Source organism: Pseudophryne corroboree, chromosome 10, assembly GCF_028390025.1.
Source record: "Pseudophryne corroboree isolate aPseCor3 chromosome 10, aPseCor3.hap2, whole genome shotgun sequence".
NCBI lineage: Eukaryota > Metazoa > Chordata > Amphibia > Anura > Myobatrachidae > Pseudophryne > Pseudophryne corroboree.
Window position 1 is genome coordinate 286,095,610 of NC_086453.1, and position 23,553 is coordinate 286,119,162.

A 23,553-nucleotide genomic window follows, 5' to 3' on the forward strand; every position below is an offset into this window, starting at 1 on the left:
GTGTACCTGTCCCACATCATTTACACCTCCACGCCCCTGTGTACCGGTCCCACATCATTTACACGTCCACGTCCCTATGTACTGTCCCACATCATTTACACCTCCACGTCCCTGTCCCACATCATTTACATCTCCACGTCTCTGTCCCACATCATTTACACCTCCACGTCCCTATGTACTGTCCCACATCATTTACACCTCCACGTCCCTGTCCCACATCATTTACATCTCCACGTCTCTGTCCCACATCATTTACACCTCCACGTCCCTATGTACTGTCCCACATCATTTTACACCTCCACGTCCCTGTCCCACATCATTTACACCTCCATGTCTCTGTCCCACATCATTTACACCTCCACGTCCCTGTGTACCGGTCCCACATCATTTACACCTCCACGTCCCTGTGTACCGGTCCCACATCATTTACACCTCCACGTCCCTATGTACCTGTCCCACATCATTTACACCTCCACGTCCCTGTGTACCGGTTACACATCATTTACACCTTCACTTCCCTGTGTACCAGTTACACATCATTTACACCTCCACGTTCCGGTTTACCTGTTCCACATCATTTACACCTCCACGCCCCTGTGTACCGGTCCCACATTATTTACACCTCCACGTTCCTGTGTACCGGTCCCACATCATTTACACCTCCACGCCCCTGTACCACATCATTTACACCTCCATGTCCCTATGTACTGTCCCACATCATTTACACCTCCACGTCCCTATGTACTGTCCCACATCATTTTACACCTCCACGTCCCTGTACCACATCATTTACACCTCCATGTCTCTGTCCCACATCATTTTACACCTCCACGTCCCTGTACCACATCATTTACACCTCCACGTCCCTGTACCACATCATTTACACCTCCATGTCTCTGTCCCACATCATTTACACCTCCACGTCCCTGTGTACCGGTCCCACATCATTTACACCTTCACTTCCCTGTGTACCGGTTACACATCATTTACACCTCCACGTCCCTGTTTACCTGTTCCACATCATTTACACCTCCACGTATCTGTGTACATGTCCCACATCATTTACACCTCTACGTCCCAGTCCAACATCATTTACACCTCTACGTCCCAGTCCAACATCATTTACACCTCCACGTCCCTGTCCCACATCGTTTACACCTCCACGTCCCTGTCCCACATCGTTTACACCTCCACGTCCCTGTCCCACATCATTTACACCTCCACGTCCCTGTGTACATGTCCACATAATTTACACCTACACGTCCCTGTGTACATGTCCCACATAATTTACACCTCCAAGTCCCCTGTGTGCCTGTCCCACATCATTTACACCTCTACGTCCCTGTGTACCTGTCCCACATCATTTACACCTCCACGTCCCTGTGTACGTGTCCCACATCATTTACACCTCCACGTCCCTATGTACATGTCCCACATAATTTACACCTCCAAGTCCCGTGTACCTGTCCCACATCATTTACATCTCCACGTCCCTGTCCCACATCATTTACATCTCCACGTCCCTATCCCACATCATTTACATCTCCACGTCCCTATCCCACATCATTTACACCTCCACGTCCTGTCCCACATCATTTACATCTCCACGTCCCTATCCCACATCATTTACACCTCCACGTCCTGTCCCACATCATTTACACCTCCACGTCCCTGTCCCACATCATTTACACCTCCACGTCCCTGTCCCACATCATTTACACCTCCACGTCCCTGTCCCACATCATTTACATCTCCACGTCCCTATCCCACATCATTTACACCTCCACGTCCTGTCCCACATCATTTACACCTCCACGTCCCTGTCCCACATCATTTACACCTCCACGTCCTGTCCCACATCATTTACATCTCCACGTCCCTATCCCACATCATTTACATCTCCACGTCCCTATCCCACATCATTTACACCTCCACGTCCTGTCCCACATCATTTACATCTCCACGTCCCTATCCCACATCATTTACACCTCCACGTCCTGTCCCACATCATTTACACCTCCACGTCCCTGTCCCACATCATTTACACCTCCACGTCCCTGTCCCACATCATTTACACCTCCACGTCCCTGTCCCACATCATTTACATCTCCACGTCCCTATCCCACATCATTTACACCTCCACGTCCTGTCCCACATCATTTACACCTCCACGTCCCTGTCCCACATCATTTACACCTCCACGTCCTGTCCCACATCATTTACAACTCCACGTCCCTGTCACACATCATTTACACCTCCACGTACATGTTCCTGCATCATATAACCTATTATTATTATTTTTTAGAGAAATTCACCTGAAAACTGACAGGTCTTTATTGGCCAAATTATACAATTTAAACCCCTCCAAGTGAATGATTATAAATTTTTTGGAATACACCAGGATCTGCACTGTGTAACTACACATTACATGAAAATAAAAAGTTACCATATCTTTTCACCTGCTCAGGGATATGCGCACAAACAAAAATTTGCTGGGAAAAGCAGTGCGAGTTTGGGATTGAATTGCAAATTAAATGCTGTAAAAATGCCTTGCAGTACCCATCTTGCACCTAACTGAATTGATCCAATTATATTCAGGTTGTGCCTATAATAGATTAATGCAGTGGTAATAGCACACACCCATTGGTATTCAGAGGCTGTATGGATACGAAGAAATGAGAGTGCACACTATCGACCATTGATAGGGCACTACATTGTGCCAGGGTTCACATGAGGCCATAGAAAATATGCCTGTTTAATTTGTCCCTTCTTCCTTTCTTCATTCTAACATGATTAAGCAGATAGCCAGTAGGGCAGTCTACGTAAATATACAGTACCACTTAATACTGCGAAAAATAAATGAATGTTTAATATTGATTTCTCACTAATAAAGGTCTATAATATCAGGATCCGATCAGGCATCCAGGAAAATGCAACAGGTGTATGGAGGGCTGTGCCACGTAGGTGGCCAGCTTAAAGCAGGAAAAGAAAATGAATAATAGCACAACAGTAGCAATTGGCCATATGATTTTTAGCAAATGACACCCTCCTGGAAATATTAAAGGCTATCCCTTCTAGACGTAAATACTGTGCTGGTATTGTATGTATGAAATTAGTGCACTGTGATATTGGAGGAAAAGCACTGGATGTTTCAGCCACTTACCAATGCTGCCAGCCTGCGCGAATATATACGTGTATTTTAGACAATGAGACACTGTCAGGAATGGGCTTTATCAAATAAATGATGAAGTTTATGTCTAAGGGAAGATTTAATTCAGCAGGAAGATGTCCATCTGTGCACTTATCCACCATTTATGGTAATACGGTCATCAAAAGTTTTCTATGGGGATGCAAGGAAAGCTAGTGAAGCCAGCAGGAGCGATGCGCCGTTTTGGAATGGGCAACTGCATCAAAATCGGCAACCAAATCCCCCCCTAAGTTCTAAGAAAAAACAATTGGCAAAATCAAATATTAACAGAACATATATTTGACAGCACAGTTTAGTTTCTGTATTACTTGGCAAATAAACAAATAAGCACATTACCTAGTGAAATTAAGATCCCGTGAATTTCTTTAATAACACCAGTGTACAAGTCTTTCTGCCACCCTTCAAGGAGATTCCACTCTTTCTCCGAAAAATAAACCGCCACATCTCTGAATATTACCTAAAACACAGAGCAAAGACACAACGTTTGCCGTCAGTGCCGGCTGCTGCGGAGAGGCTGCACTTCCAGTGTTGCATGGTTTCATTTATATACAAACTAAATATTTCCTTCTAACTATTGATACTTATAGAGATGGATATAAAGTTCTATCACATACCTGGTGTTTGCACATTTTGGTTTAAGGACATATGAGATGCAGATTTTAAAAATATTTGGACCAAAGGAAAACCCAACTTTAACTTATGTTTGGTGTGTGACAAGTGTAACATCTTGGTCTTCTTTTTAACAAAATAATTTTGCGGATTAGTTTGTAGTAGTTAGTGTGCTAAACGGTTTTTACGCTGTACTTCTCTGCCAACAGAGCATGGTGGCCACTATGGCCACCGAATAGAAAGACCATTAATAGGGCAACATTTGAAATAAATTAATAAAATGCAAAACAAACAAAGCAGCTTTAATTAGCACATGATTTCATTACGAACATTTAAAAAAAAAAGCACTCATCGTAACTGCAGGGACACAGTGGAGGCGATTCAATTGTTATCGCCACCCCTCGCACCCGTATGCCCCCACCAGCAGCTATTCAATTGTTTCTGCTGAAGGGTGCACTAAAATCATTTCCGATTGTGATCTCCTGAGATGGCGAGCAGAAATTAGCGTAAAGTGCCCCATTTTGGAGTCAAAGTCTGGTTTAACCGTTTTGCACAGCTAAACCAGGTATGTCTGAGTGCGGTCAACATGCAAAACCTATGGGCGCCCAAACAATTGTATACTGCCTCGTCTTATGGGCACCCGATGAAACAATTGAATATCCCCCTGTAATAGGAGCACTAGGTACAAACTGTACTATGCGGCCTTTTCAGAGTTATTGCTTGTTCACACCTAATGCAAAGAATTCAGAAAAGACAGACATTGATTCTGTACAAAGAGCTGGAAAGTCTCTGCATATCTTTGTCAAACAAGATACGTTGTAGGTATTTACTGGACCAAAATAAATAGGATTTTAATTACCTACCGGTAAATCCTTTTCTCGTAGTCTGTAGAGGATACTTGGGTCCATTTAGTACCATGGGGTATAGATGGGTCTACTAGGAGCCATGGGCACTTTAAGAATTTGATAGTGTGGGTTGGCTCCTCCCTCTATGCCCATCCTACCAGACTCAGTCTAGGAAACTGTGCCCGAGGACATGCACATACCTCGAGAGGATAGATAAGGATAGTGGTGAGATTCCGAACCAGAACACACAACAACAAGAGGAAAGCCAAGCTAACCAAACTTGAAACAGGAACAGCAACCAATATTAACCAAGTAACAGTACAGGAGGAACGAAGCACCGGGCGGGCGCCCAGTATCCTCTACGGACTACGAGAAAAGGATTTACCGGTAGGTAATTAAAATCCTATTTCTCTGACGTCCTAGTGGATGCTGGGAACTCCGTAAGGACCATGGGGAATAGCGGCTCCGCAGGAGACTGGGCACAAAAGTAAAGCTTTAGGACTACCTGGTGTGCACTGGCTCCTCCCCCTATGACCCTCCTCCAAACCTCAGTTAGATTTTTGTGCCCGACCGAGAAGGGTGCACACTAGGGGCTCTCCTGAGCTTCTTAGTGAAAGTTTAGTTTTAGGTTTTTTATTTTCAGTGAGACCTGCTGGCAACAGGCTCACTGCATCGAGGGACTAAGGGGAGAAGAAGCGAACTCACCTGCGTGCAGAGTGGATTGGGCTTCTTAGGCTACTGGACACCATTAGCTCCAGAGGGACCGAACACAGGCCCAGCCTCGGAGTCCGGTCCCAGAGCCGCGCCGCCGGCCCCCTTACAGAGCCAGAAGCAAGAAGAGGTCCGGAAAATCGGCGGTAGAAGACATCCTGTCTTCACCAAGGTAGCGCACAGCACTGCAGCTGTGCGCCATTGCTCCTCAGCACACTTCACACTTCGGTCACTGAGGGTGCAGGGCGCTAGGGGGGGCGCCCTGAGCAGCAATAAAAACACCTTGGCTGGCGAAAATACATCACATATAGCCCCCAGGGCTATATGGATGAATTTTAACCCCTGCCAGATTCCACAGAAAAAAGGGAGAAAAGGCCGCCGAGAAGGGGGCGGAGCCTATCTCCTCAGCACACTGGCGCCATTTTCTCTCACAGCTCCGTTGGAGGGAAGCTCCCTGGCTCTCCCCTGCAGTTACTACACTACAGAAAGGGGTTAAAAAAAGAGAGGGGGGCACTAATTAGGCGCAGTATAACAATACAGCAGCTATAAGGGGAAAAACACTTATATAAGGTTATCCCTGTATATATATAGCGCTCTGGTGTGTGCTGGCATACTCTCCCTCTGTCTCCCCAAAGGGCTAGTGGGGTCCTGTCCTCTATCAGAGCATTCCCTGTGTGTGTGCTGTGTGTCGGTACCTTTTGTCGACATGTATGAGGAGGAAAATGATGTGGAGGCGGAGAAATTGCCTGTAACAGAGATGTCACCCCCTAGGGAGTCGACACCTGAGTGTATGAGCTTATGGAAGGAATATGTGACAGTGTCAGCTCTTTACAAAAGATTGATGACATGAGACAGCCGGCGACTCAGCCTGTGCCTGTCCAGGGGTCTCAAAAGCCATCAGGGGCTCTAAAACGCCCGTTACCGCAGATACAGACGCCGACACGGATACTGACTCCAGTGTCGACGATTAAGAGACGAATGTGACTTCCAGTAGGGCCACACGTTACATGATTGAGGCTATGGAAAATGTTTTTACACATTTCTGATAATACCAGTACCATTAAAAAGGGTATTATGTTGGGTGAGAAAAAACTGCCTGTAGTTTTTCCTGCATCTGAGGAATTAAATGAAGTGTGTGATGATGCGTGGGTTTCCCCCGATAAAAACTGTTAATTCCTAAAAAGTTATTAGCATCATACCCCTTCCCGCCAGAGGATAGGGCACGTTGGGAAACACCCCCTAGGGTGAATAAAGCGCTCACACGCTTGTCTAAACAGGTGGCACTACCGTCCCCGGATACGGCCGCCCCTAAGGAACCTGCTGACAGAAAGCAGGAGAATATCCTAAAATGTATATACACTCACACGGGTGTGATACTGCGACCAGCAATCGCCTCAGCCTGGATGTGCAGTGCTGGGGTGGCTTGGTCGGATTCCCTGACTGACAGATACCCTAGATAGGGACAGTATATTACTGACTATAGAGCATTTAAAAGATGCTTTTCTATATATGCGTGATGCACAGAGGGATATTTGCCGACTGGCATCAAGAGTAAGTGCGCTGTCCATTTCTGCCAGAAGAGGGTTATGGACGAGGCAGTGGTCAGGTGATGCTGATTCCAAAAGGCATATGGAAGTATTGCCTTACAAAGGGGAGGCGTTATTTGGGGTAGGTCTATCAGACCTGGTGGCCACGGCAACTGCTGGGAAATCCACATTTTTACCCCAGGTAGCCTCTCAACATAAGAAGACGCCGTATTATCAGGCGCAGTCCTTTGGGCCCCATAAGGGCAAGCGGGCAAAAGGCTCCTCATTTCTGCCCCGTGGCAGAGGGAGAGGAAAAAGGCTGCAGCAAACAGCCAGTTCCCAGGAACAGAAGCCCTCTCCCGTTTTCTGCCAAGTCCTCAGCATGACGCTGGGGCTTTACAAGCGGACTCAGACACGGTGGGGGCCCGTCTCAAAAATTTCAGCGTGCAGTGGGCTCACTCACAGGTGGACCCCTGGATCCTTCAGGTGGTATCTCAGGGGTACAAATTGGAATTCGAGACGTCTCCCCCTCGCCGTTTCCTAAAGTCTGCTTTACCGACGTCTCCCTCGGACAGGGAGGCGGTATGGGAAGCCATACACAAGCTGTATTCCCAGCAGGTGATAATCAAGGTACCCCTCCTACAACAGGGAAAGGGGTATTATTCCACGCTGTTTGTGGTACCGAAGCCGGACGGCTCGGTGAGACCTAATTTAAATCTGAAATCCTTGAACACTTACATACAAAGGTTCAAATTCAAGATGGAGTCACTCAGAGCGGTGATTGCAAACCTGGAAGAAGGGGATTATATGGTGTCTCTGGACATCAAGGATGCTTATCTCCATGTCCCAATTTACCCTTCTCACCAAGGGTACCTCAGGTTTGTGGTACAGAACTGTCACTATCAGTTTCAGACGCTGCCGTTTGGTTTGTCCACGGCACCCTGGGTCTTTACCAAAGTAATGGCCGAAATGATGATACTCCTTCGAAGGAAGGGAGTTTTAATTATCCCTTACTTGGACGATCTCCGGATAAGGGCAAGATCCAGGGAACAGTTGGTAGTCAGGGTAGCACTATCTCAAGTAGTGTTGCGGCAGCACGGTTGGATTCTTAATATTCCAAAATCGCAGCTGATCCCGACGACACGTCTTCTATTCCTAAGGATGATCCTGGACACAGTCCAGAAAAAGGTGTTTCTCCAGGAGGAGAAAGCCAGGGAGTTATCCGAACTAGTCAGAAACCTCCTAAAACTAGGCCAAGTGTCAGTGCATCAGTGCACAAGGGTCCTGGGAAAAATGGTGGCTTCCTACGAAGCAATTCCATTCGGCAGATTCCACGCAAGAACTTTCCAGTGGGACCTGCTGGAAAAATGGTCCGGATCGCATCTTCAGATGCATCAGCGGATAACCCTGTCACCAAAGACAAGGGTGTCTCTCCTGTGGTGGTTGCAGAGTGCTCATCTTCTAGAGGGCGCAGATTCGGCATTCAGGACTGGGTCCTGGTGACCACGGATGCCAGCCTGCGAGGCTGGGGAGCAGTCACACAGGGAAGAAATTTCCAGGGCTTGTGGTCAAGCCTGGAGACATCACTTCACATAAATATCTTGGAGCTAAGGGACATTTACAATGCCCTAAGCCAAGCAAGACCTCTGCTTCAAGGTCTGCCGGTGCTGATCCAGTCGGACAACATCACGGCAGTCGCCCACGTAGACAGACAGGGCGGCACAAGAAGCAGGAGGGCAATGGCAGAAGCTGCAAGGATTTTTCGCTGGGCGGAAAATCATGTGATAGCATTGTCAGCAATGTTCATTCCGGGAGTAGACAACTGGGAAACAGACTTCCTCAGCAGAAGTCTTCCACATGATTGTAAACCGTTGGGAAAAACCAAAGGTGGACATGATGGCGTCCCGCCTAAACAAAAAATTGGACAGGTATTGCACCAGGTCAAGGGACCCTCAGGCAATAGCTGTGGACGCTCTGGTAACATCGTGGGTGTACCAGTCAGTGTATGTGTTCCCTCCTCTTCCTCTCTTACCAAAAGTACTGAGAATTATAAGACGGAGGGGAGTAAGAACTATACTCGTGGCTCCGGATTGGCCAAGAAGGACTTGGTAACCGGAACTTCAAGAGATGCTCACGGAGGACCCGTGGCCTCTACCTCTAAGAAGGGACCTGCTCCATCAAGGACCCTGTCTATTCCAAGACTTACCGCGGCTGCGTTTGACGGCAGGGCGGTTGAACGCCGGATCCTGAAGGAAAAAGGCATTCCGGATGAAGTCATCCCTACCCTGATCAAAGCCAGGAAGCATGTAACCGCAAAGCATTATCACCGCATTTGGCGAACATATGTTGCGTGGTGCGAGGCCAGTAAGGCCCCGATGGAAGAATTTCAACTAGGTCGATTCCTGCATTTCCTGCAAACAGGAGTGTCTATGGGCCTAAAATTGGGGTCCATTAAGGTTCAAATTTCGGCCCTGTCAATTTTCTTCCAGAAAGAACTAGCTTCAGTTCCTGAAGTTCAGACGTTTGTAAAAGGGGTACTGCATATACAGCCTCCTTTTTTGTGCCTCCAGTGGCACTTTGGGATCTCAATGTAGTTTTGGGGTTCCTAAAGTCACAATGGTTTGAACCACTTGAATCTGTGGAGTTAAAATATCTCACATGGGAAGTGGTCATGCTGTTGGCCCTGGCCTCGGCCAGGCGCGTGTCATATCTGATCTTCCATTCAGACAGGGCGGAATTGAGGACTCATCCTCATTTTCTCCCTAAGGTGGTTTCAGCGTTTCATCTGAACCAACCTATTGTGGTACCTGCGGTAGTCAGGGCCCTGAAAATATATGTTTCCAGGACGGCTGGAGTCAGAAAATCTGACTCGCTGTTTATCCTGTATGCACCCAACAAGTTGGGTGCTCCTGCTTCTAAGCAGACTATTGCTCGTTGGAGTTGTAATACAATTCAGCTTGCACATTCTGTGGCAGGCCTGCCACAGCCAAAATCTGTAAAAGACCATTCCACAGGGAAGGTGGGCTCATCTTGGGCGGCTGCCCGAGGGGTCTCGGCTTTACAACTTGCCGAGCAGCTACTTGGTCAGGGGCAAACACGTTTGCTAAATTCTACAAATTTGATACCCTGGCTGAGGAGGACCTGGAGTTCTCTCATTCGGTGCTGCAGAGTCATCCGCACTCTCCCGCCCGTTTGGGAGCTTTGGTATAATCCCCATGGTCCTTACGGAGTTCCCAGCATCCACTAGGACGTCAGAGAAAATAAGAATTTACTTACCGATAATTCTATTTCTCGTAGTCCGTAGTGGATGCTGGGCGCCCATCCCAAGTGCGGATTGTCTGCAATACTTGTACATAGTTATTGTTAACTAAATCGGGTTATTGTTGTTGTGAGCCATCTATCCAGAGGCTCCTCTGTTATCATGCTGTTAACTGGGTTCAGATCACAGGTTGTACTGTGTGATTGGTGTGGCTGGCATGAGTCTTACCCGGGATTCATAAATCCTTCCTTATTGTGTACGCTCGTCCGGGCACAGTATCCTAACTGAGGCTTGGAGGAGGGTCATAGGGGGAGGAGCCAGTGCACACCAGGTAGTCCTAAAGCTTTACTTTTGTGCCCAGTCTCCTGCGGAGCCGCTATTCCCCATGGTCCTTACGGAGTTCCCAGCATCCACTACGGACTACGAGAAATAGAATTATCGGTAAGTAAATTCTTATTTTTCTCTTTCGCCATAGAGGATACTAGGGTCCATTTAGTACCATGGGGATTTACCAAAGCTCCCAAACTGGGTGGGAGAGTGCTGAGGTTCCTGCAGAACGGATTGACCAAACTGAAGGTCCTCAGATGCCAAAGTATCGAACTTGTAGAACTTGGCAAACGTGTTCGAACCTTACCAAGTAGCTGCTCGGTAGAGCTGTAAAGCCGAGACACCACGGGCAGCCGCCCAGGAAGAACCCACCGACCTAATAAGAGTGGGTCTGTACAGATTTTGGACATGGCAAACTTGCCGTGGAATAAGCATGTTGGATAGTAAGTCTGATCCAACATGCAATTGTCTGCTTTGAAGCAGGACATCCAATCTTATTGGGATCATAAAGAACAAACAGCGAGTCCGTTTTTCTGTAATGAGCTGTTCTTTTCACATACACCTTCAAAGCCCTCACAACATCCAAAGACTCTGAAGTAGCAGAGGTGGTTGTGACAACCGGAACCACAATAGGTTGGTTGATATTTAAAGTGGACACCACTTTAGGAAGAAACTGCTGACGAGTTCTGATTCAGCTCTGTCCTCATGGAAAATTAAATAGGGACATTTATGAAACAAAGCCCCCAGCTCCGACACACGTCTTGCTGAAGCCAAGGACAACAGTGTGACGGTGTTCCACGTAAGGGGTGTGGATCATTAGGTCGACAATATTTAGGTCGACCACTATAGGTCGACAGGGTCAGATGGTCGACATGTTCTAGGTCAACATGTCAAAAGTCGACATGAGGTTTGTTTGTTTTGGTGTCGTTTTCTTTGTAGAGTACCGGGAACCCCAATTAGTGCACCGTGTCCCATCGCATGCTTTGGGCAAGGTGCCTCGCTTTACTCGGCACAGATTACCGTTCCAATCGTAGTCCACGTGGATCGTTAAGTATGAAAAAGGAAAAAAAAAGGAAAAAAAATTGAAAAAAACTCATGACGACCTTTTGACCTATCGATCTAGAACATGTTGACCTTCTGATCCTGTCAACCTTCTGACTCTGTCGACCTAAACATTGTCGACCTAGACACTGTCTATCTTCAGACCGGTTCCCCCAAGTAAGATATTTTACGACCACCTCCTTTAACGGTTCAAACCAGTCCGATTGGAGGAACTGCAGCACCACCACATTGAAATCCCAAGGTGCCATGGGAGGCACAAAGGGAGGTTGGATGTGCAGAATACCTTTCAAGAACGTCTGGACCTCAGGGAGAGAAGCCAATTGTTTCTGGAAAAAAATGGACAAGGACGAAATCTGGACTTTTAAAGGAGCCCAGACGCAGGCCCACATCCACACCTGCCTGCAGAAAAAACATGAAACGTCCCAGATGAAATTCCACCACAGAATAATTTCTGTTCTCACACCAAGAGACGTATTTCTTCCAAATACGATGGTAATTGCTTAGACGTTACCCCCTTCCTGGCTTGGATCATAGTCGGGATAACCTTGTTAGGGATCCCGCTCCTGGCTAGAATCAGCCGTTCAACTTCCAAGCCGTCAAACGTAGCCGCGGTAAGTCCTGATAGACGAATGGGCCCTGCTGCAGAAAATCCACGCAAAGAGGTAGAGGTCACGGATCTTCGAGGAGCATCTCCAGTAGATCTGCATACCAGGCCCTTCTTGGCCAGTCCGGAGCAATGAGAATTGCTTGAACCTTTTCCCTTTTTATTCTCTTTAGAATTCTTGGGATCAGAGGAAGTGAAGGAAACACGTACACCATCTGATAGACCCATGGAGTCGTCAGGGCATCTACCGCCACCGCCTGTGGGTCTCTTGAATTGGAACAATACCGACTGAGCTTCTTGTTGAGCCGAGAGGCCATCATGTCGATCTGTGGATATCCCCATCGACTTGTCAAGCACCTGAACACTTCGACGTGAAGGCCCCACTCCCCTGGGTGCAGGTCGTGTCTGCTGATGAAGTCTGCTTCCCAGTTGTCTACTCCCAGAATGAAGACCATGACAACGCCACAGCGTTTCTTTCTGCCCAGAGGAGAATTCTTGACACCTCTGACATCGCTGCTCTGCTCTTCATTCCGCCCTGTCGGTTTATGTACGTAACTGCCATAACATTGTCCGACTTTACCTGAATGGCCCGATCTTGAAGATGTGAGGCCTGCAGAAGGGCGTTGTATATGGCCCCGAGTTCCAGAATGTTGATTGGAAGGATGACTTCCTGACTTAACCATCTTCCTTGAAACTGCACCCCCTGAGTGACTGCTCCCCAACCTCCGAGGCTTGCATCTGTGGTTAACAGACTCCAGTTCTGAATCCCGAACCTCCGACGAGGTGAGAAGTCTGTAGCCACCATAGAAGGGAGATCCTGGCTTTTGGCGACAGACGAATCCTCTGGTGCCTGTGAAGATGCGATCCGGACCATTTGTCCAACAGATCGAGCTGGAAGGGTCTCGCGTGAAACCTTTCCGTATTGAAGAGCCTCGTAGCAGGCCACCATTTTCCCCAGAAGGCGAATGCACAGATACACGACACCCGGGTTGGCTTCAGGACGTCCCGAACCATTGACTGGATCACCAATGCCTTTTCCAACGGAAGGAATACTTTTTGCGACTCCGTGTCCAGTATCATTCCCAGGAATGGGAGCCTCCGTGTTGGCTCTAGTTGAGATTTCGGAAGGTTCAGAATCCACCCATGATCCTGGGGGAGTTTAGTTGAGAGACCAATGCTGTCCAGCAACCTTTCCCTGGACGTTGCTTTTATCAGGAGATCGTCCAGGTACAGGATTATGTTCACTCCCTGTTTACGGAGTAGAAACATCATCTCTGCCATCACCTTGGTGAGCACCCTCAGTGCCGTGGAAAGACCAAAGGGCAGGGCCTGGAACTGGTAGTGACAGTCCTGCAGTGCAAACCGTAGATAAGCCTGATGAGGTGGCCAGATCGGAATGTGAAGGTATGCATCCTTGATATCCAGAGACACTAGGAATTCTCCCTCCACCAGACCTGAGATTACCACTCTCAGAGACTCCAACTTGAATTTGAACACTCGTAAGTGCAGGTTCAAACACTTGAGGTTCAGAATCGGTCTTACCAAACCGTCTGGTTTCGGTACTACGAACAAGTTGGAGTAGTACCCCTTGTTGAGCAGATGAGGTGGAACTCGAACAATGACCTGAATCTGTACCAGTTTTTGGATGGCATGCTGTAAAGTTATACTCCCCTCTTGTGAAACTGGCAAGTCTGATTTGAAGAATTTGTGAGGTGGGAGCTTTTGGAACTCCAGTCTGTAGCCCAGGGAAAATAGGATTTTAGTACCTACCGGTAAATCCTTTCTCCTAGTCCATAGAGGATGCTGGGGACTTCAAAAGGACCATGGGGTATAGACGGATCCGCAGGAGCTTGGGCACACTATAAAGAATTAAACTGGGTGTGAACTGGCTCCTCCCTCTATGCTCCTCCTCCAGACCTCAGTTAGAAAACTGTGCCCAGGAGAGATGGACATTTCGAGGAAAGAATTTATAATTTAACCACAGTGAGTGTTATACCAGCTCACACCACAAACATACCGCAAGACATGGCCTTCAATAGAAAACCAGCCCACGGTATGAAAAAAAACTTACAACCATATGCTGAGAGAATATGTAACACAACCTGTGTCAACCCAACCAATAAAAAGAAACCACATGCCATGGCATGAACAACGTCAGCAATAACCTGACAGAGAAGAAACACCACAAAGTGCAACCAAATCAATAACTGCAGACACTGTACACACTGGGACGGGCGCCCAGCATCCTCTACGGACTAGGAGAAAAGGATTTACCGGTAAGTACTAAAATCCTATTTTCTCTTACGTCCTAGAGGATGCTGGGGACTCCAAAAGGACCATGGGGTCTATACCAAAGCTCCAGAACGGGCTGGAGAGTGCGAACGACTCTGCAGCACCGATTGAGCAAACATGAGGTCCCCATCATCCAGGGTATGAAACTTGTAGAGCTTAGCAAAGGTGTTTGAAACCCAACCAAGTAACCGCTCGGCAAAGTTAACCCGCCGAGACACCTCAGGCATCTGCCCAAGAAGAGCCCATCTTCCTAGTAGAATGGGTCTCCCCCGACTCCGGTAACGGTAATCCAGCCGTAGAACTAGCACACCGAAACGTATCACAGATCCAGCATGTAACAGACTGCAGAGACGCAGGCGCCCCAAACACGCTGGGAGCATACCTGATAAACAGAGCCCCTGTTTCCCCAAACCGAGCCCAATTGGCGACATAAAACTTCAAAGTCCAGACTACATCGAGAGACATTGAATCAGCCAATACCGAAGTTACCACAGGCATCAAACTAGGCAGGCTTTTGGTAAACCCCGAAAACCCTAACTACTATCCGAGTTCTCAATTCTATCCACTTGGAGAAGATCAAACAGGGGCTCTTGTAAGACAAAGCCGCAACTTCCGACAACCGCCCAGTGGTCGTCCAAAAAACAAAAACATGACCACTCTCCAAGAGGGAAACTTTAACACAACCTTTTATAAAGGTTCAAAGCAGTGTGATACCCTAGAAACGCAACCCCAAGTCCAGAGTCCACTGTGTCAATGGTGCAAAAATGAAAGTTGGATGTGCAATACACCTGTCCCTAAAGCCTGAACTTCCAGAGAGGTAGCTAATGCTCTTATAAAGAATATCTATAAGGCCAAACTGCCCTGAAAAAGAGCCTAACACTAGGCCCGTACCCACCCCTGCTTGCAAAGAGTGGAGCAAAACGACCCAGCTGAAAAACTTCCATAGTAGTCGTCTAGGATGCATACCAAGACACATATATCTATAAGCCAACTACAGTGGTAAACCTTTGCCTTTACTTCCGTTCTAGCCCGAAGAAGCGCGGAAATGTCCTCACAGGGCATACCCCGACAGTTAGAACATGGCAACAAACCGCCACACCATCAAACGTAGCCTCGGCAAGTCTTGATACCCGTCCGAAAGTTGCTGCAACAGTTCCTCCGGTAGAGGAGGAGGCCACAGAACTACTATGAGCAAACCCAAAAAAAACTGGAAACCAAGCCCTCCTTGGCTAGACCAAAGCAAAGAGGATCGCCTGAACCTTTGTTCTTCTTACGTTTAGCACCTTCCGAAAGAGTGAAAACGTAGATGACGCAAAGACAGACTGAAAACACCCAGGGTGTCACGAGGGCATCTCCTGCCAAAGCTTGCGTGTCCCTTGGCCTGGAACAATATCCCCCGAGGCCTCCCGTCGATATAAGGCGCCAACATATCCAATTGAGGCACTCCTCCAAGACTTGTCACATCCGTGAAACCTTCTCGACGACGGGTGTACTTATCCCGGACGGAGCGATTGCGCCTGCAGGGGAAAGTCATTTCTCCGTCGTTTAACTCCAGAACAAAGCCTGCTAATAAAGCGTGTACTGAAATCAAAAAAGTTTATCGCAGACAAACTTCACAGCCTGACCGTTTCTTCTGGAAATACGTCCCATGTCAGGACAGCTCCCTCTAGAAGGTGAGAACCGAGTAGACACCACAGGAGCGAAGCCCCGGGCAGTAGGACTAAATTCCGGTGCAAGTATCCGTGAGACCCGGACCCCATTACCAACTGGACCCTCCAAAAGCACTCTGGCATACGACCTGTTCAACCACAAGGCCCCGTAGGCCGCACCCACCTGCTTCATAAACAGGATCTAATGATGGATTGTCACAATCAAACTGATCAGACTCCGGATCCTCAGACCTCCTTCCACAGGAAAAACCGCAGAACCTCAACCAGTCAGTATCTACTCTGACACCCACTTGTAGACTCTGCGTCGCTGTGAACAACAGTCATTCCCTGTGTTGAAGAACAGTCAGAGAGAAACAACTATTTGCACCCTTTGTTACTTGACCTCGCCTCAATCAGGTGAATATCTCAGAGCAGAATGACAATGGCCCTTACTATAGAAGGAAAACCATCATACCGCCAACACTCCGGTGAAATGGTAAAAATAATCCTGGATATCAACCCAGGTAGGCTGAACTTTGAGAAAACCAGATTTAACCCCTTTTTCTACCTTTACATGCTGGAACTCCTCTGAAAGATCCTATAGTTCCACTTCGTAAGCAGAAATTTTTTATTTTTTTTACGGGGATGGCAGGATAAAGTCCTGAACCTGACGCAACCCTGATATGGCGTCGCTTACTACATCCCCGACCAGAAGGGAATCGGTAAGATCTATTAGAAAAATACTGACGGGAACATTTGTAACTCAGAATGTCCCCCTTTGGATTCTATAATCAACTCACAGGTCCTAAACAATTCCTGGACTAACCGAAAATTAGTCGACGAGACCCCACCGGAGTGGGATCCAGCCAGATAGACTCAGCGATCTGTGGCAGATGTGCTAGAAACAGAAAACAAGATCCGCTTCTGCGAACCAAACAAGGCTGCAGAATTCTTACCTTTTCAGCTTCAACTGTCTGCACAGAAAAAGAAAAAAGGAACGGTATCGAACGATTAAACGACTGCATCCCACAAAGGAATGCGTCCAATCGTTGTGAAGTAGACTAACTCACGAAGTGAGACTCACCAGTGGTATTCGCCGAGCTTGACTGAACTGAGGTATCGCAAACCGCTTTATACCGACCCTCTAGTATCTCTCGGAGGCAACCTCAGCATTTTCCCGGTTACACAACCTGCCATCACTCGGCAACCAGCTGCAATGTTACAGAGTATAAACAACATAGGCAACCTTACCCACTCTCTGTAAGGTAATTCCATCGGATGTCTTTTTGACATATCACTCCCCCATGTACATGCAGTGCAAAATGGAATAGAAATAAAAAATAAGAATTTACTTACCGATAATTCTATTTCTCGTAGTCCGTAGTGGATGCTGGGGACTCCGTCAGGACCATGGGGATTAGCGCCTCCGCAGGAGACAGGGCACAAAAGTAAAAGCTTTAGGATCAGGTGGTGTGCACTGGCTCCTCCCCCTATGACCCTCCTCCAAGCCTCAGTTAGGATACTGTGCCCGGACGAGCGTACACAATAAGGAAGGATTTTGAATACCGGGTAAGACTCATACCAGCCACACCAATCACACTGTACAACCTGTGATCTGAACCCAGTTAACAGCATGATAACAGCGGAGCCTCTGAAAAGATGGCTCACAACAATAATAACCCGATTTTTGTAACAATAACTATGTACAAGTATTGCAGACAATCCGCACTTGGGATGGGCGCCCAGCATCCACTACGGACTACGAGAAATAGAATTATCGGTAAGTAAATTCTTATTTTCTCTGACGTCCTAAGTGGATGCTGGGGACTCCGTCAGGACCATGGGGATTATACCAAAGCTCCCAAACGGGCGGGAGAGTGCGGATGACTCTGCAGCACCGAGTGAGAGAACTCCAGGTCCTCCTCAGCCAGGGTGTGCCCCTGACCAAGTAGCAGCTCGGCAAAGTTGTAAAGCCGAGACCCCTCGGGCAGCCGCCCAAGATGAGCCCACCTTCCTTGTGGAATGGGCATTTACATATTTTGGCTGTGGCAGGCCTGCCACAGAATGTGCAATCTGAATTGTACTACACATCCAACTAGCAATCGTCTGCTTAGAAGCAAGAGCACCCAGTTTGTTGGGTGCATACAGGATAACAGCAAGTCAGTTTTCCTGACTCCAGCCGTCCTGGAAACCTATATTTTCAGGGCCCTGACAACATCTAGCAACTTGGAGTCCTCCAAGTCCCTAGTAGCCGCAGGTACCACAATAAGCTGGTTCAGGTGAAACGCTGACACCACCTTATGGAGAAACTGGGGACGAGTCCGCAGCTCTGCCCTGTCCGAATGGACAATCAGATATGGGCTTTTGTGAGACAAAGCCGCCAATTCTGACACTCGCCTGGCCGAGGCCAGGGCCAACATCATGGTCACTTTCCATGTGAAATATTTCAAATCCACAGATTTGAGCGGTTTAAACCAATGTGATTTGAGGAATCCCAGAACTACGTTGAGATCCCACAGTGCCACTGGAGGCACAAAAGGGGGTTGTATATGCAGTACTCCCTTGACAAACTTCTGGACTTCAGGAACTGAAGCCAATTCTTTCTGGAAGAAAATCGACAGGGCCGAAATTTGAACCTTAATGGACCCCAATTTGAGGCCCATAGACACTCCTGTTTGCAGGAAATGCAGGAATCGACCGAGTTGAAATTTCTTCGTGGGGCCTTCCTGGCCTCACACCACGCAACATATTTTTGCCACATGTGGTGATAATATTGTGCGGTCACCTCCTTCCTGGCTTTGACCAGGGTAGGAATGACCTCTTCCGGAATGCCTTTTTCCCTTAGGAACCGGCGTTCAACCGCCATGCCGTCAAACGCAGCCGCGGTAAGTCTTGGAACAGACATGGTACTTGCTGAAGCAAGTCCCTTCTTAGCGGCAGAGGCCATGAGTCCTCTGTGAGCATCTCTTGAAGTTCCGGGTACCAAGTCCTTCTTGGCCAATCTGGAGCCACGAGTATAGTTCTTACTCCTCTACGTCTTATAATTCTCAGTACCTTAGGTATGAGAAGCAGAGGAGGGAACACATACACCGACTGGTACACCCACGGTGTTACCAGAACGTCCACAGCTATTGCCTGAGGGTCTCTTGACCTGGCGCAATACCTGTCCAGTTTTTTGTTCAGGCGGGACGCCATCATGTCCACCTTTGGTCTTTCCCAACGGTTCACAATCATGTGGAAGACTTCCCGATGAAGTCCCCACTCTCCCGGGTGGAGGTCGTGCTGAGGAAGTCTGCTTCCCAGTTGTCCACTCCCGGAATGAACACTGCTGACAGTGCTAACACATGATTTTCCGCCCAGCGAAGAATCCTTGCAGTTTCTGCCATTGCCCTCCTGCTTCTTGTGCCGCCCAGTCTGTTTACGTGGGCGACTGCCGTGATGTTGTCCCACTGGATCAATACCGGCTGACCTTGAAGCAGAGGTCTTGCTAAGCTTAGAGCATTGTAAATTGCTCTTAGCTCCAGTATATTTATGTGGAGAGAAGTCTCCAGACTTGATCACACTCCCTGGAAATTTTTTCCTTGTGTGACTGCTCCCCAGCCGTTCAGGCTGGCATCCGTGGTCACCAGGACCCAGTCCTGAATGCCGAATCTGTGGCCCTTTAGTAGATGAGCACTCTGCAGCCACCACAGAAGAGACACCCTTGTCCTTGGAGACAGGGTTATCCGCTGATGCATCTGAAGATGCGATCCGGACCATTTTTCCAGCAGATCCCACTGAAAAGTTCTTGCGTGAAATCTGCCGAATGGAATCGCTTCGTAAGAAGCCACCATTTTTCCCAGGACCCTTGTGCAATGATGCACTGACACTTTTCCTGGTTTTAGGAGGTTCCTGACTAGCTCGGATAACTCCCTGGCTTTCTCCTCCGGGAGAAACACCTTTTTCTGGACTGTGTCCAGAATCATCCCTAGGAACAGCAGACGTGTCGTCGGAGACAGCTGCGATTTTGGAATATTTGGAATCCACCCGTGCTGTCGTAGAACTACTTGAGATAGTGCTACTCCGACCTCCAACTGTTCTCTGGACCTTGCCCTTATCAGGAGATCGTCCAAGTAAGGGATAATTAAGACGCCTTTTCTTTGAAGAAGAATCATCATTTCGGCCATCACCTTGGTAAAGACCCGGGGTGCCGTGGACAATCCAAACGGCAGCGTCTGAAACTGATAGTGACAGTTTTGTACCACGAACCTGAGGTACCCTTGGTGAGAAGGGCAAATTGGGACATGGAGGTCCTGGTTCGCTATCACTGCTCTGAGTGACTCCATCTTGATTTGAACCTTTGTATGTAAGTGTTCAAATATTTCAGATTTAGAATAGGTCTCACCGAGCCGTCTGGCTTCAGTACCACAATATAGTGTGGAATAATACCCCTTTCCTTGTTGTAGGAGGGGTACTTTGATTATCACCTGCTGGGAATACAGCTTGTGAATTGTTTCCAATACTGCCTCCCTGTCGGAGGGAGACGTTGGTAAAGCAGACTTCAGGAACCTGCGAGGGGGAGACGTCTCGAACTTCCAATCTGTACCCCTGGGATACTACTTGTAGGATCCAGGGGTCCACTTGCGAGTGAGCCCACTGCGCGCTGAAACTCTTGAGACGACCCCCCACCGCAGCTGAGTCCGCTTGTACGGCCCCAGCGTCATGCTGAGGACTTGGCAAAAGCGGTGGAGGGCTTCTGTTCCTGGGAATGGGCTGCCTGCTGCAGTCTTCTTCCCTTTCCTCTATCCCTGGGCAGATATGACTGGCCTTTTGCCTGCTTGCCCTTATGGGGACGAAAGGACTGAGGCTGAAAAGACGGTGTCTTTTTCTGCTGAGATGTGACTTGGGGTAAAAAAGGTGGATTTTCCATCTGTTGCCGTGGCCACCAGGTCCGATGGACCGACCCCAAATAACTCCTCCCCTTTATACGGCAATACTTCCATGTGCCGTTTGGAATCTGCATCACCTGACCACTGTCGTGTCCATAAACATCTTCTGGCAGATATGGACATCGCACTTACTCTTGATGCCAGAGTGCAAATATCCCTCTGTGCATCTCGCATATATAGAAATGCATCCTTTAAATGCTCTATAGTCAATAAAATACTGTCCCTGTCAAGGGTATCAATATTTTCAGTCAGGGAATCCGACCAAGCCACCCCAGCGCTGCACATCCAGGCTGAGGCGATCGCTGGTCGCAGTATAACACCAGTATGTGTGTATATACTTTTTAGGATATTTTCCAGCCTCCTATCAGCTGGCTCCTTGAGGGCGGCCGTATCTGGAGACGGTAACGCCACTTGTTTTGATAAGCGTGTGAGCGCCTTATCCACCCTAAGGGGTGTTTCCCAACGCGCCCTAACTTCTGGCGGGAAAGGGTATAACGCCAATAATTTTCTATCGGGGAAAACCCACACATCATCACACACTTCATTTAATTTATCTGATTCAGGAAAAACTACAGGTAGTTTTTTCACACCCCACATAATACCCTCTTTTGTGGTACTTGTAGTATCAGAAATATGTAACACCTCCTTCATTGCCCTTATCATGTAACGTGTGGCCCAAATGGAAAATACGTTTGTTTCTTCACCGTCGACACTGGAGTCAGTGTCCGTGTCTGTGTCTGTGTCGACCAACTGAGGTAAATGGGCGTTTTAAAGCCCCTGACGGTGTTTTAGACGCCTGGACAGGTACTAATTGGTTTGCCGGCCGTCTCATGTCGTCAACCGACCTTGCAGCGTGTTGACATTATCACGTAATTCCCTAAATACGCCATCCATTCCGGTGTCGACATCACCATTACAGGCAATTGCTCCGCCTCCTCACCAACATCGTCCTCATACATGTCGACACACACGTACCGACACACAGCACACACACAGGGAATGCTCTGATAGAGGACAGGACCCCACTAGCCCTTTGGGGAGACAGAGGGAGAGTTTGCCAGCACACACCAAAACGCTATAATTATACAGGGACAACCTTTATATAAGTGTTTTTCCCTTATAGCATCTTAATATATATAATCATATCGCCAAATAAGTGCCCCCCCTCTCTGTTTTAACCCTGTTTCTGTAGTGCAGTGCAGGGGAGAGCCTGGGAGCCTTCCCACCAGCATTTCTGTGAGGGAAAATGGCGCTGTGTGCTGAGGAGAATAGGCTCCGCCCCCTTTTCGGCGGGCTTCTTCTCCCGTTTTTCTGAGACCTGGCAGGGGTTAAATACATCCATATAGCCCCAGGGGCTATATGTGATGTATCTTTTAGCCAGTATAGGTATTTCATTGCTGCCCAGGGCGCCCCCCCCAGCGCCCTGCACCCTCAGTGACCGCTGGTGTGAAGTGTGCTGACAACAATGGCGCACAGCTGCAGTGCTGTGCGCTACCTCATGAAGACTGAAGACTGAAAAGTCTTCTGCCGCCGGTTTCTGGACCTCTTCACTCTTCACTCTTCACTCTTCGGCATCTGCAAGGGGGTCGGCGGCGCGGCTCTGGGACCGGACTCCATGGCTGGGCCTGTGTTCGATTCCTCTGGAGCTAATGGTGTCCAGTAGCCTAAGAAGCCAATCCATCCTGCACGCAGGTGAGTTCACTTCTTCTCCCCTAAGTCCCTCGTAGCAGTGAGCCTGTTGCCAGCAGGACTCAATGAAAACCTAACAAAACTTTTACTCTAAGCAGCTCTTTAGGAGAGCCACCTAGATTGCACCCTTCTCGGCCGGGCACAAAAATCTAACTGAGGCTTGCAGGAGGGTCATAGGGGGAGGAGCCAGTGCACACCACCTGATCCTAAAGCTTTTACTTTTGTGCCCTGTCTCCTGCGGAGCCGCTAATCCCCATGGTCCTGACGGAGTCCCCAGCATCCACGTCAGAGAAATAAGATTTTACTTACCGGTAAATCTATTTCTCGTAGTCCGTAGAGGATGCTGGGACTCCGTAAGGACCATGGGGAATAGACAAGCTCCGCAGGAGATAGGGCACTTTAAGAAAGCTTTGGATTCTGGGTGTGCACTGGCTCCTCCCTCTATGACCCTCCTCCAGACCTCAGTTAGGGAAACTGTGCCCAGAGGAGATGGACAGTACGAGGAAGGATTTTTGTAAATCTAAGGGCGAGATTCATACCAGCCACACCAATCACACCGTATAACTTGTGATAACTTACCCAGTTAACAGTATGAACAACAACATAGCCACGGTATCACCGAAAACTATAACATAACCCTTATGTAAGCAATAACTATATACAGGTCTTGCAGAAGAAGTCCGCACATGGGACGGGCGCCCAGCATCCTCTACGGACTGCGAGAAATAGATTTACCGGTAAGTAAAATCTTATTTTCTCTAACGTCCTTGAGGATGCTGGGACTCTGTAAGGACCATGGGGATTATACCAAAGCTCCCAAACGGGCGGGAGAGTGCAGATGACT

The 23,553-nt window shown here is 48.2% G+C and overlaps 1 protein-coding gene across 4 annotated transcripts in view; it reads right to left on the reverse strand.

Moving 5' to 3' along the window:
• The window catches only part of LOC134966532 (zinc finger protein 182-like), a 243,477-nt gene that overhangs the window by 148,081 nt on the left and 71,843 nt on the right, over window positions 1-23,553 (reverse strand). For all 4 annotated transcript variants that reach the window (XM_063943335.1, XM_063943334.1, XM_063943332.1 and 1 more), the window contains one exon: window positions 3,545-3,665. In XM_063943335.1, coding sequence (XP_063799405.1) covers window positions 3,545-3,665 — 121 coding nt within the window. The remainder of the gene's footprint in view (window positions 1-3,544; window positions 3,666-23,553) is intronic.